This window comes from Phragmites australis, chromosome 8, assembly GCF_958298935.1.
Source record: "Phragmites australis chromosome 8, lpPhrAust1.1, whole genome shotgun sequence".
Lineage (NCBI taxonomy): Eukaryota > Viridiplantae > Streptophyta > Magnoliopsida > Poales > Poaceae > Phragmites > Phragmites australis.
The window spans coordinates 36369055-36383589 of NC_084928.1; the positions used below are offsets into that span (position 1 = coordinate 36369055).

At 45.2% G+C, this 14535-nt stretch overlaps 2 protein-coding genes across 4 annotated transcripts; one reads left to right on the top strand and one right to left on the bottom strand.

Moving 5' to 3' along the window:
• Nucleotides 1-454: 454 nt before the first annotated feature.
• LOC133927343 (leucine-rich repeat extensin-like protein 7) lies at nucleotides 455-3079 on the top strand. Its single transcript, XM_062373765.1, has 2 exons — nucleotides 455-2511; nucleotides 2883-3079. The coding sequence occupies exon 1, from the start codon at nucleotides 615-617 to the stop codon at nucleotides 2439-2441; it is 1827 nt and encodes a 608-aa protein (XP_062229749.1). The 5' UTR covers nucleotides 455-614; the 3' UTR covers nucleotides 2442-2511; nucleotides 2883-3079.
• A 1869-nt stretch (nucleotides 3080-4948) lies between these two features.
• Nucleotides 4949-9368, bottom strand: LOC133927344 (delta-aminolevulinic acid dehydratase, chloroplastic). 3 transcript variants are annotated; one of them, XM_062373767.1, is made up of 13 exons: nucleotides 8923-9368; nucleotides 8057-8350; nucleotides 7850-7961; nucleotides 7693-7766; nucleotides 7476-7544; nucleotides 7316-7399; nucleotides 7162-7231; nucleotides 6856-6911; nucleotides 6639-6760; nucleotides 6454-6525; nucleotides 6281-6362; nucleotides 6129-6206; nucleotides 4949-5451 (listed from the first exon to the last, which is right to left on the bottom strand). In XM_062373767.1, the coding sequence occupies exons 2-13, from the start codon at nucleotides 8345-8347 to the stop codon at nucleotides 5281-5283; spliced, it is 1281 nt and encodes a 426-aa protein (XP_062229751.1). In that variant the 5' UTR covers nucleotides 8348-8350; nucleotides 8923-9368; the 3' UTR covers nucleotides 4949-5280. The 3 variants fall into 3 exon arrangements, with proteins under 3 accessions (XP_062229751.1, XP_062229750.1, XP_062229752.1); XM_062373766.1 differs by having other exon boundaries at nucleotides 8057-8354; XM_062373768.1 differs by lacking the exon at nucleotides 8923-9368 and adding an exon at nucleotides 8733-8916 and having other exon boundaries at nucleotides 8057-8354.
• Nucleotides 9369-14535: the final 5167 nt, after the last annotated feature.

The window sequence follows — 14535 nt, forward strand, 5'->3', positions numbered from 1 at the left end:
GCAGAGATAGAGCTAAATACTATAATAATGTTGCTATTCACATGGTACTATAAAAACACTGTAGCATCAAGTATACCGGTTTACTGTAGTAATATTACTGTTCAGCTGGCTTAGACCATCTCCAACCATATTCCCTTTATTTTGTTCCCTTCCCGATTCCCTTCTCTGTTCTCATTCCCTTTATTTTCTCTCATCTCCAACAGCTTCCCCTCGAGGGGAATCGTGAAGGGAAAGAAGAGAGAATCCCGTCCTGAAGGGAATGATCCTGGGAATCCCGTCGTGACGGGAACCATGAAGGGAAACCGTTGGAGCGCTGAAGGGAACGAAAATCCCGTCGTGAAGGGATTTTAGTCCCTGAAGAGAAACTGTTAGAGATGGTCTTAGAAGGTACTAGTCACTTACCTTCTAAAAGTGAGGTGATCCCGTTACGTCTCGGTGCCTCGGCTCGCTACAGGCCAGGCGGCCGTAAACCCGCCGCCCACCGCGAGCCCTCAGTGCTTCCGCGTTGCCATGTGATCCCCCTGACACCTCTAGCTGCCACCTGCCTCCACTTCACTCCCCTCTCCCCTCTCCTAAACCTCACGGCCCCCGCCGCGTTGCCGGCCTCATCACCCATGGCCCCTCTCGTCTCCACGGGGACGCGCCGCCCCCAATGCCTGGCGCTCCTCCTCGTGGCGCTCGCGTCCCTGGCAGCGTCGCAGCCGACCAACCCGCGGCTGCTCGCGGCGTACGCCGCGCTGCAGACGTGGAAGCGCAACGCCATCTTCTCCGACCCGGCCAACTTCACCGCCAACTGGGTCGGCCCCGACGTCTGCTCCTACAGCGGCATCTACTGCGCGCCGCATCCCGCGGACGGCGTGCTCGTCGTGGCCGGCATTGACCTCAACCACGCCGACATCGCCGGGCACCTCCCGCCCGACCTGCCGCGGGGGCTGCCCGACCTCTCGCTGCTCCACCTCAACTCCAACCGCTTCTGCGGAGTCCTGCCGGACACCTTTCGCCACCTGCGCCTCCTCCACGAGCTCGACCTCAGCAACAACCGCTTCGTCGGCCCCTTCCCCGCGGTGGTGCTCACGCTGCCGTCGCTCAGGTACCTCGACCTCAGGTACAACGACTTCGAGGGGCCGATACCGCCGGCGCTCTTCGACCGCCGGCTCGACGCCATCATACTCAATAACAACCGGCTCACGCGCCCCATCCCGGCGAATCTTGGCAACTCGCCGGCCTCGGTCATCGTGCTCGCGCACAACAGGCTCGGCGGCTGCATCCCGCCGTCGATTGGGAGGATGGCCAACACGCTCAACGAGATCGTGCTCATCGACGACGAGCTCACCGGCTGCATTCCGCCGCAGGTGGGTCTGCTCAGGCAGGTCACGGTGTTCGATGTCAGCGGCAACCACCTCCAGGGCCCTCTGCCGGGGAGCGTCGCCGGGATGACGGCCGTCGAGCAGCTCAACGTGGCGGGCAACCTCCTCAAGGGGCCGGTGCCGGCGGGTGTGTGCGGGCTGCAAAGAAGCCTCAGGAACTTCACCTACGAGGACAACTTCTTCACCTCGCGGCCCGGGTGCGCGGCGGCGACGGCGGACGGAAGGTGGAACTGCATCCCTGGCGCTCCCGCGCAGCGGCCGCCGGCACAGTGCGCCACGGCGGGTGCCCCGTTCGACTGCAGCACGGCGCAATGCCAGGCAGCGCCGACCAGCCCCACTGGTATGGGCGGGCGCGGAGGTGGCACCGGGCCGGCGTCTCCGAGAGGTTCCCCTCCGAGGCACTCTTTCATATCGCCGCCGCCTGGGTCGGGGTCCGCCAGTCCTTCACAGCCATTGCCGCCGCCAGGCTCCACGACTCCGTCATACCCGTCCCCACCAGGGAGCTCTTGGATGCCGCCGCCCACCGACGGCGTCAGCACCAAACCGTCAATGCCACCTTCATCTGGACCATCCCATGGCTCGCCTCCGTCCTCCGGCTACCAGCCGCCGTCCGGGTGGGCACCTTCCGGTCAACCCACGGGAGCACCACCCACTGAGCACCCCGGCGGCGTCTGGCCGCCGCTCACGCCAACGACTCCCGGCGCACCAGGATCGCCATCCACGCCCACGGCTCCCGGCGCACCAGGATCGCCATCCACGCCCATGGCACCAGGCTACCACCCTCCGGCCCCGGGAACACCATCTTCTCCAGGTTCTTGGTCGCCGCCACCTCAGGGCGGCGACGGGGACCATGGTGGTGACCACGGCAACCAGCACTGGCCGCCATCTTCACCCGGCGGTGGCCTGCCATTCCCTCCTGTCCACGGCGTGGCATACTCCTCGCCGCCGCCACCGTCAGCACCTGGCGGGAAGCTGCCGTTCCCGCCGGTGTACGGGGTGTCGTACGCCTCGCCACCGCCACCATTGGCGGTCTACGGGGTGTCGTACGCGTCGCCGCCGCCACCATACTACTAGGCCCTGTAGCTGCTGTTCCATCGGTCGGCACCTCCACGCCCGGACGTTCGGTGCACCCATCAGTGTCGTCGTCAGTACATCTTGCACTGTAGTAGCTTCTTTCTTTCTTCTTCTTCCTGCACTATTTTTTACTGTAGTTTTGGATTTCTTTTGAGGTTATCAGATTGGATTCAAAGGCTCTGCGGATTCTGATTTCTTTAGTTCTTCAGTAGCTCTTCACTATTTCATCGTTCATGTGGCTCTCTTCTCACCGTATCTGTAGTGTATTTGTAGCATCTTGATTTGTCGGAGTTGGGATTAGCATAACTCTGGGGAGCAGATTAATCGGCACCACCATGATTAATCGATCGATCGCCGTTGTTTAGATCAACAGCAGGCGTGATCTGATTCGAGGGCGAGAAGCGAATCATAAACCTTAAAGTCCATGGGCCATGCGTGCAGGGACGACGAGGAAGTACAGTGGACTCCGGTGGCAACATTCCAGGGGACAATGTCACATGCTTAGGGCTGGGACGGCAAGCTCGATGGCATGGATACGGTCTACGGATTCGATTCGAGAGGCTTCCCCGTTCCCGACCAACGCGACAGTGCCAGCGAGTTTGAGGGAGGGGGAGAGAGTTTAGGATGTTTCTTTGCGTTGATCGTGGATTCTGTAAATAAATGGTTAGATTTTAGAAATAGATTCTGTAAATATATATCTAGATTATAACATAATCTATTTAATATGAGTTTTCATAATTCACAATCTAGAATCAAGGGTGGAAATAAATAGGACCTTAGACTAACATAATAGTGCCAACAAGTTTAGAGGCGGGAGTTTGGATTCGGGATTCTCAGAGTTCACCTGCAACCTCGAGGTTAAATGAAGGTTGAGTCGGCGGTGGGCTATTGTATGTAAGTGCCGGTGCCATGGGCGAGGAGTTGGCGGGCAATTGGCAGCGGGACGAGGAAAATAAAGTGGTTAGAAGCATGGTGGTGGGGTGATGTCGGAGATGACTAGAAGTGATGTGGAATGAAGGCTAGACTTGCGGTGGGCTATGGTATGACGGTGCAGCAAGATGACAGTGGCGGTGTCAGTGTTGTGGGTTAATAGTTGGTGGTGGAATGAGAAAAATAGAGTGATTAATGTGACAATGAGTTGTGGATATAGATAGCTAGGGCTGATGCGGAGCGAGAGCACAACGGGATCAGAGTGTGACCGAGAAAGAAGAAAGAACATGCACCGCACGATTTCATGAGCTGAAGAATAGCAAGTCGCTTGTTACTACGATACAGATCGACAAGAGACAACCATAAGTTTAATTACTCCATGCATGTACTCGACAAGGGCAGTGAATCTCTATCATATTCATTCATACTCGACCTGGGAGGGAGCTAGAGCCTTTCATTTTAATTAGGGATCCTTGGGTGTTTGTGTCCGTTTCACCTTTCAGGCCCAGCTGTTGCTTCCGTTTCGCAACTTGTATTGGTTTAGCATTAGCTGCTTCGTTACCGGTGTAAGTAACTCGAGTCGAGATCCGATCAGTAGTGCTTCAGCGTTACTGCTGACACATCCTTCCATGCGATCCATCTTCTGCCATTGGGGCCTGTGCTGCTTGGATCATCGTTTCTTCTTACGGCAACCGAGAAACCTGCTTCTAGTTGGTCTCATCATGCGATTCATCCCATGTGAGATCGGCTAACATACACCGGCTATATACCGTGAGTTACAATAAAAATATAAATATTAGGTGTGATAATATTATAGGAGCGTCGTCGAATGAATACGTCAGGAATGATATCATAATTTAATACAGATAAGATTCGAAAAAAACGAAGAAGATTATCCGCTAATTTTCCCTCCTAAATTCTTTTTTTTATATTAGTAAAACAAGTCACGTATCCGTAGCTGGTAACGAGACAGGAAAACTGGATGACAAAAATAAGTAAATTATTTAAATTTTAATGGTTTTTATGAGATGGAGAAAAATAGGGGAAGAGATGATGCAGAAACCGACTCGTGTTTTATATAGTAGAGACTCACTTATGAGAGGTAATCAGCTCTTCTTATCCATTAGTTCAACTAGCTCTAGTTCATTAACTTTTTTATCAAACATGCAAGAGAGTTACGTGTCATTGTATTAAGAAGAAAGAGTAACCTATTTTATAAGAAAAATCGGGTTCGAGACCAGCGAAGCTCAGCTCACACGCAAGACAAGAAGAAAGGAAAAAAACCGCAAACCCGCCATAACAACCGTACGAAGAAGGTACAGAAAGTAGCTATAACCCGACAACTACATAGCAAACATCATCCACACCAAATAATGCTATACCGCAAGCAATTATATCCTACTAGCATCTCAAACAAGACAGCCCGACAACTCAATAGACGAAGCCCTGCTCCGATGCCAAACCGTAAGCTCAAAGAAGAGTCCTAGGACATCACAGCAGTCACTGCCACGAAGCGCCAAAGGTGATAGGCAGCCCTCATCAACCAGGAGAACGAAGAACGAAGAACGAAGGGATCGGATAACAATAAAGTTCATCAACTTTGATTCATCAATTGATCGAGTGGTTGGTACTTGTTCAGCAATAGGGAGGTTAGTAAAAAAACTGAAAAAATTTGTAGATTTTTGCATAACTATTCCCTGGCAAATCATTCACGGATTATTGAAGGCCTCGGAGAGTTGGAGTCAAAATCATCCTCGCAAACTATTTGCAAGCTAGTACTAATCAATTGAACTACACAAATGATGCAGCAAGCAACAGCAAAACCAGCCTCGTCTCACCATGTCGCGTGGCACGCAACGCCAAGAATGGTGGCCGGCTTGATCAGCTCCTCAGCGTGTCCAGAGTTGATTTACTTCGAACTCATGCCGCACAGGACGGTGGCAGCCTGACGGGCGAAGTACGTCAGGATGATGTCAGCGCCGGCTCGCCTCAAGCACATGAGCGACTCCATCATCACCTTCTGCTCGTCGATCATGCCCAGGGCTCCGCCAGCTTTGATCATGGAATACTCACCGGAAACCTGAAGGATCCATCAGAAAAAAAGGCCGGAATTATTAGGTTCATTCAACGACGAAAGCCAAATATTTCAGAGAACTTAATCTGGCACATAGGCCTTGGAAGCAAAGATTATATCGAGTTACTGAAAACTTTGGTACGGCCTTGGAATCACGAGTTAACTGGTCTATCTGACATTCAGCGATTTAAAATCTGTTTACCTTCTTAATTGACGCGCTATGCCAACAAATGCATTTTCAGATAACACATAACACATGCAAACACAGAACAGAGATACAAAATCTTTGAGCAAAAAGAGCCTAGTTCATGCTTGTTGAACAGTACCATAAACATCAATGCCCAGTCGCATGTGCGCAGATGTAGAGTGTGAAGTGATCGTGCTCAAAATGATTTAACATATGGCATTTAAAGTAAGCATTAAATAATATACGACTGCGATGTGATCTGGAGAAAAAAGAGAGGTTTTTGTGAGGTAATGAATATTAGATTACCAGTCAGGTGTCCAGCAATTGGAAAGAATGAATTTTTTATGTGCAGTATAGTGCTATGCTAAATGGCAATTGGAAAGACTGATGGCATTGGCAGTGGACTTTGACAGTTGACAACAAACAAGGAAAATCAACCTTTTGTCGAAATGAAAGGGAAAATTTCGCAGCAGTGTGGATTAGCCAATGACCTAACCTGGTAAGCAGCAATCGGCAACGCTGAATTATCCCGAAGAAGTCGAATCACATCCAAGTATGGTAATCCGGGTTTCACCTGCAAATGGGAACCAAAGTTTTAGAGCAACACATAAATAATAACAAGCCACTGTTATTATATAAGAGCATTACTAGAAGAATATCAGCTCCTTCTGCCTCATCTGCTGCAGTTTCAAGGAGGGCTTCTCTGTAGTTGGCTGGGTTCATCTGATAACTTCAGAATGAAGAGAAAGCAAACATTTAGATATCAAGCAATGAAAACTGTATACTTGATGCAAATGGTATCTTCAGTGTCAGTTCCATACGTCCTCTTATCTCCAAAACGTGGATTTGAATCTAAAGCTTCTCGGAAGGGACCATAAAATGAACTAGCATACCTGCAAAAATAAAAATTACAGATGCATCATTGAATTCACACTAGAAGTGTAACATGATGACATATATGGGGCATGCAAATGAGATGGCGACATGGAGAACATTGGAGACATACTTTGCAGTGTAGGACATAATTGAGACATCATGGAAACCCTCGGCATCCAGAGCAGCACGGAGTGCTCCAACGCGGCCATCCATCATATCACTAGGGCTCACGACATCAGCACCAGCACGAGCCTATTTAGTCATGGATTTTTTTTTTTTTTTGTTACTGAACTATTGCAGTTGTGTCATCATGACCAAACACAATATCAAGATAAGAGGTGGACCACCTGTGAAACTGCCTGCTTGCACAGCTGATAAACTGTTTCATCATTCATAATTACTCCTGATTCAAGATGGAAACAAGTCAACAATTAGCTGGAGCTAAAAAAAATTATTGTTGGGGACCACCTATTTTTTTTCTTGTCCATCATCTAATACTGTTAATAACCTTTTTAAGTATTTCAATATAACTACTTGGGACTAAAAGGCTTTGTTGTTGTTGTTCAATATAACTATTGGATGAAAATGTTCACAAATCATATATGTCATACTTTGTGAGGAGATCAAGGTCAAAAGGTGACCATTTTCCTTACCATCTTCCCTCACGATACCATCATGGCCATCAGATGAATAAGGGTCCAACGCGACATCTGTGTAGATAACCTAAACCAATTATACAATTTTAAAATTTATTAGCAACATCGATGCAAGCCACAACATATTTTGATTGAGGGGTACAAAGCTTACAATATCAGGGAACTTATCCTTGAGCAACCGGATTGTTCGTGGAACCAGACCATTATCATTGTATGCCTCATCTCCTGTTGGAGACTGGAGGAAAAAAGAGTATGAGTCACTCCAAAGACACAAAGAAACAAGAGATTAGTTATACTATTCGTTAAAAGACCTTCAATGCATCAGGAACTTTTGGAAAGAGCACGAAGCTGTTAACACCAACATCGCGTGCCTTGTAAACCTGCATATAAGAGGACAGGTTTGAAGAGCTACTTAAGACTATTGATCCAAGCTGTGAAATCATATATTTATCTTTCTCCAACAAATTCATGCAGAAGAACATCAGAATATACAGTTACAATCTGATTTAATCCCTATACTCCCAATACCTCATCAAGAAGCCCGTGCCTCCACCCAAGCCTATAGCACCCCGGCATAGCTCCAATAGGAGCATCATCTTCTCCTGCAGACCATCAGCGACAAAGCTCGATGTATCAAATCTCAAATGTATTCCCCATTCGTGTAAATGTATATCTCACTACCAACCTTCATGGATAAACAATGGGAGCACAAAATTGGCAGGTGAGATGCTTGTCTCCTGGAACGCGGCCCTAAGAGCAGGTGATTTCCGGTTGCGACGAGGGCGCTTTGTCATGTCCTGAGCAATTCATGAAAAAAAAAGATTCTATAATTCAGATTTTTGCAATTACACTGTGAAGCAAAATTGACATTGCAAATCGAGTGGGCGCATACAAGGGGTCTGATCTCCGGTGTTCCTTCAGGGGCCTTTGGTCTGACCAACGGCGGGGGAGCAGGGAATTTCCCAGCGACGGCGTCGGCCTCGCACTCCTCGATGGTCCTCCCGGACGGCGCCCTGACGGCCACCGGGGCCTCCTGCTCGCTGCTGACCCTGACGGCCGTGGAGCGCAGCCTTGACCCGGTTCTTGGAACAGCGGAACAGCTCCCAAAGGCCGCATGGCCGTGGCCGCTCCTAGCCTGGAGCATCTGAACATTGGCGGGGGAGAAGGAGACGGTGGAAGCCATGGCCTAGCTGAAACATCAACACCAATAAGATGGATTCCGCAGCCATGGTTAGCCATTGGAAACAATCCTTTTTTTTTAAGAAGTACAGTAGGGGAATTCCCTACTGCTGCATTTTTATATATTAAATAAAACAAGGTTCTCGAACAATCACAACTCTGTACAACCACTCGGCAAGGAGAAAGTACAACTATACAGCAGAACTAATCCAAGAGGAGACAGAGGAACTAAGGGAGTTATGCATTCTATTAAGATGGAGAAGAACATTATTTACAAAACAGGATTTCCTCTGGAAGATTTTCAAGTTCCTCTGCTTTCAAATTTCCCAGGCTGCTATCGAAAATGCTTCCATGAAAAAGGAGTGTTGAAAGTTATTCTTAGCTTCCACCGCAGTACAATTCGACTGAAATTTGGTCGCAAACTCCGAGAAACAAGTAAAAATTGAATCTTGGCTAGCACAAGAGGTGGAGCAGTTGGATTGAATTGATTGGGAGTGGTAATTCAGATGAGATTGGAGATTGTCTTTGTCAAGACGTCCAAATCTTGGAGAAAAAGATGAGGAGGAGGGGATGGCGTACCTGGAGGCTGGAGAAGAAGATGAGGGGGAGAAGACGCAGCAACACGAGAGAGATTTCGGAGAAGGGTAGGTAATCCTGTGGCCTCGGTTTCCCGATGGCGACGCCCACCTTATTAGACTAGAGGCTTGCGTTTCTTTGTCTCCATTCTCCACCCTCTCTTCTTTTGTCACCTACTCCGTATCCAGGTCTGAGTTCTTACCTCTGACACGCACATATCACAGAATCACAGATACAAACTAGACTACATTGCATACACATTCAATTCTAGACCTGTGTCAATTGGCTCGACTCGTTTGCTCAGTAGTAACATTGCTTCTGAACATCTAAAAAAGAAAAAGAAAAAACATTGCTTCTGAACTATAAACGAGATGATACTAAATCAAAATAAGTCAATTTCGAGCGAACTCGCTTAAACATAGACCAACTCCATAGCTAGCTCTTTCTGTAATGGAACCAACAAATGCAATTATCAATCACGAATTTGCTGGAGAAATCAAGAAAAATCAGAGTGTTGGATTGCGATCCGAATTTTTGTTGAACCAGACAAGAGACGTCTTCGGTTCATATTCTGGAACAGTTCGTATTAGACTAGAGTCGTATGTGTCTACCCCTATAAATATATATTGTAAGATGTAAGGAGAGCAAAGACACTCATTATAATCCCCTGCATTGTACACATTCCTGATATAGTAAAGATCGTCGATTGGCGTCTGTAGTTTTTTCCCGCAAGAGTTTTCCACGTAAAAATCGTGTCTCATATTCGATCCTGTCATACTTTATTTCTAACAAGTGGTACCAGAGCCGGATCAAACACACGAGATTAGAAAAAAAAATTGGTTCGTCACAAATTTCGAGCCTGCATCTGCGTTCACGCGATTTGGTGCCATCGGTCTTCGTCGCCGCACGCCGCCGCCTCGGACCGTGCCGCTCACGGTTGTGCATGCGATTTGTCACCTCTCGTCGAGATTTCAACGTCTCCTGCTGCAGATCGTGCTGTCCGAAGCTGCCTCTTGAGTTTGGGAATTTTGCTGTATCGTCTACGATTTGGATTCGCGCTGCCGTATTGACATCAAACCGACGGATCAAGTACCGAGACACCTCACTCTGATCCGAGCGACACCAGAGGAGGCCTGCGCAGATCCCATCCGCCAAAGAAGATCCCGGTCAGCCTAAATCAATCCAGAACGTGATTTGTGCGTGCCCACGTGAAGTCTGACCGTATTGCATCAAGTCTTTTTGTCCGGATATTGCTAAGTGCACACAGATTAGCACACCGGGATTTGCTCACAGATCTGTTTTGGCCAGAAATTTCTATACGCACTAGCTTGTGTACCAGGACTTCTACGGTTTATTGCTTGGTACACATAAGCTATTTTGTTGCTGATTATTCTTCGCCATGGGTTCTTTAAAATATGATATTTCGCTGCTAGATCGTGATACAAGATTTTCTCTATGGCAAGTAAAGATGCGGGTTATTTTTGCGCATGCTGATCTGGATGATGCGCTTAATAATTTTGGAAACAAAGATCAAAAGTCTTGGTCCGATGAAGAAAAGAGAAAGAATCGTAAGGCTTTGTCACAAATTCATCTTCATTTATCAAACAATATTTTGCAGGAGGTTTTGCAGGAGAAAACCGCTGCTGCTTTATGGCTAAAGCTGGAATCAATCTGCATGTCTAAAGATCTGACCAGTAAAATACATCTGAAGATGAAGTTATTCACGCACAAATTACAGGAAGGTGGTTCTGTGTTGAATCATCTTTCGGTCTTTAAGGAGATCGTTGCTGACCTACAGTCTATGGAGGTAAAATATGATGATGAGGGTTTGAGTCTTATTCTTTTGTGCTCATTACCTACTTCTTTTGCAAACTTCAGAGATACTATATTATACAGTCATGATACACTAACTTTGAAAGAAGTTTATGAGACCTTGCATGCCAAGAAAAAGATGAAACAGATGATGTCTACTGATGGCTCTACTTCCAATGGAGAAGGTCTGATTGTGCGTGGCAGGACAAAGGAGAAGAATTCGCATAATAGCCAAAGAGATAAAAGTTCGAACGGTTACAGGGATCGTTCAAAGTCCAGAGGAAAAGAAAAATTCTGCAGGTATTGCAAGAAAAATAATCATGACATATTTGAATGTTACAAGTTGAAGAATAAAGAAAAGAGGAAAGGTAAATCTATTGAAGAAGGTAAAGCATCTGTTGCTACTTCTGATAATAGTTCTGATGGAGAGATGGAGAGACTCTCGTTGCTTTTGCTGGATGTGCTAGTAGTGGTGATGAATGGATTATTGACTCTGCTGCGTCTTTTCATATATGCATACATAGAGATTGGTTCACCACTTATAATTCTGTTCAAGATGCTGGTTCTGTTAGGATGGGTGATGATAACCCATATCCAATTATTGGAATTGGATCAATTATGATAAAGATGCATGATGGCATTGTTAGAACCTTGACAGATGTGAGGCACGTTCCAGGTATGAAAAGGAACTTTATTTCTTTGAGTACTCTTGATAATAAAGGGTATGATTGGTCAGGTGGAGATGGTATTTTGAAGGTGAAAAAAGGTTCCCTTATTGTAATGAAAGGTGATTTAAAGTCTGCCAATTTATATCATCTCCGAGGCACTACAATCACAGGTGATGCCGCTGTAAGTTCACATTCATTATCAGATTCTGATGCTACTAATCTTTGGCATATGCGTCTTCGGCATATGAGTGAACTTGGTTTGGCAGAATTGAGCAAGAGAGGTCTTCTTGATGGACATAGTATCGGCAAGCTGAAATTTTGTGAGCATTGTATTTTTGGCAAGCATAAGAAGATGAAATTCAACACTTCAGTTCATACAACAGAAGGTATTTTTGATTATGTGCATTCTGATTTATGGGGACCATCTCGTAGGTCTTCACTAGGTGGTTCTCGTTATATGTTAACTATTATTGATGATTACTCGAGAAGAGTTTGGCCTTATTTCTTGAAGCATAAATCAAAAGCATTTAAAACATTTAAAGAGTGGAAGGTTATGGTTGAAAGGCAAACTGAAAAGAAGGTAAAGAAGCTTCGCACTGATAATTGGATGGAATTTTGTTCTAATGAATTTGATTCATATTGTAAGTCTGAAGGCATTGTGAGGCACTACACTGTTCCTGGTACTCCACAATAAAATGGTGTAGCTGAACGTATGAACAGAACTATCATCTTGAGGGCCCGTTGCATGTTGTCTAATGCAGGTATGCATAGACGTTTTTGGGCTGAAGCCGCTTCTACTGCTTGCTATCTTATTAATTGATCATCCAACATTGCCATTGATAAGAAAACTCCAATTGAGGTATGGTCTGGTTCTCCAGCTAATTATTCAGAATTGAGAGTTTTTGGTTGTCCTGCTTATGCTCACGTTGATAATGGTAAATTGGAGCCTAGAGCTATTAAGTGCATCTTTCTTGGTTATAAATCTGGTGTTAAAGGTATAAATTATGGAATCCTGCAACACAAAAGATGGTGATTAGCAGGAATGTTGTCTTTAATGAATTTGCTATGTTGCCAAATGCTCTTGTTCAGAGTCAGCAGAGTTCTAGCGTGCAGGTGGAGCATTTTATTAATGCAGAAAGTACACCAGATACCGTTGTCCAAGATACACCTATTGCTGAAAATTTATTTATTGATCATGATTCATCTAGTGTTTCACATCCTTCATCCGTTGTGCAGCCTACAAAATATTCTATTGCAGTTGATAGGCCTAGAAGGCAAATTAATCCACCCAAGAGGTTAATTGAGGAGTGTAATATTGCTGCTTATGCTCTGAGTTGTGCAGAAGAAGTTGAAGGTAATGCAGAACCTTCTAATTACAATGAGACTATTACTTCAGCTGATTATAATAATTGGATGACTGCAATGTAAGATGAGATGGAGTTACTTGAAAAGAATGGTACTTGAAATTTAGTCAAATTGACAAAAGAGAAGAAGCCTGTTCGTTGCAAATGGATTTTCAAAAGAAAGGAGGGTATTTCCCCTAATGAAGCAGCAAGGTATAAAGCAAGATTGGTTGCTAAAGGCTATAGCCAGATTCCAGGTATTGATTATAATGACGTCTTCTCCCCTGTTGTGAAGCATAGTTCTATTCGCACTTTACTCAGTATTGTTGCTATGCGTGATTATGAACTTGAGCAATTAGATGTTAAAACTGCATTTTTACATAGGGAGTTAGATGAAGATATTTATATGGATCAACCTGAAGGTTTTGTTACTCCTGGAAAAGAAGACTTTGTCTGTAAATTAAAGAAATCTCTTTAAGGTTTGAAGTAGTCTCCTAGACAGTGGTACAAGAGGTTTGACTCATTTATGCTCTCTAATGGTTTTAAGCGTTCTAATTATGATAGCTGTGTCTATTTGAAGACTGTTAATAGTTCAGCTATTTATTTGCTTCTCTATGTCGATAATATGTTGATTGCTGCAAAGGATAAATCAGAAATAGCCAAATTGAAATCACAGTTGAGTAATGAATTTGAGATGAAGGATTTAGGTGCAGCAAAGAAAATTCTTGGCATGGAGATCATTAGAGATAAGAAAGCTGACAAATTATATCTTAGTCAGCAAGCTTATATTGAGAAGGTCCTTCGTCGTTTCAATATGCATGATGCAAAACCAGTGAGTACTCCATTAGCTACACATTTCAAATTATCTTCAGCTCTATGTCTTGAGTCAGATTATGATGTTGAGTACATGTCTAAAGTTCCATATTCTAGTGCAGTTGGTTCACTTATGTATGCCATGGTCTGCTCTCGTCCTGATTTATCTCATGCACTGAGTGTTGTTAGTAGGTTCATGGCTAATCCTGGCAAAGAGCATTGGAAAGCTGTTCAGTGGATTTTCAGATATTTGCGTGGTAGTTCTAATGCTTGTTTGTAGTTTGAAAAATCTGGAGATGGACTTATTGGTTATGTTGACTCAGATTATACTGGTAATTTGGATAAGAAGAGATCTCTCACATGTTATGTTTTCACCGTTGGTGGTTGTGCTGTTAGTTGGAAAGCGTGTTTGCAGGCTACTGTTGCTTTATCAACTACTGAAGCTGAATATATGGCTATTTCTGAAGCATGCAAAGAAGCTGTTTGGTTGAGAGGTTTGTATACTGAGCTTTGTGGAGATAATTCTTGTATTAATATATTCTGTGATAGTCAGAGTGCTATTTGCCTTACAAAAGATCAAATATTTCATGAAAGAACAAATCACATTGATGTGAGGTATCATTATATTCGAGATGTCATTGCTCAAGGTGATATTAAAATATGCAAGATAAGCACTCATGATAATCCTGCTGATATGATGACAAAGCCAGTTCCTGCTACTAAATTTGAGCATAGCTCAAATTTAGTTAGTGTTACAGTTTGAGTTCTAGAGACTTTTGGTGCCGGTGATATTTATTATTGAAGGGAGTTTATTGATGATTCTTTATTTGCTATAAGATAGAATTCGTCTTAAGGTGGAGTTTGTTGGATTGTGATCCGAATTCTTGTTGGGCCAGACAAGGGACGCCTTCGGCCTATATTCCGGAACAGTCCGTATTAGATTAGAGTCGTATGTGTCCACCCCTATAAATATATCTTGT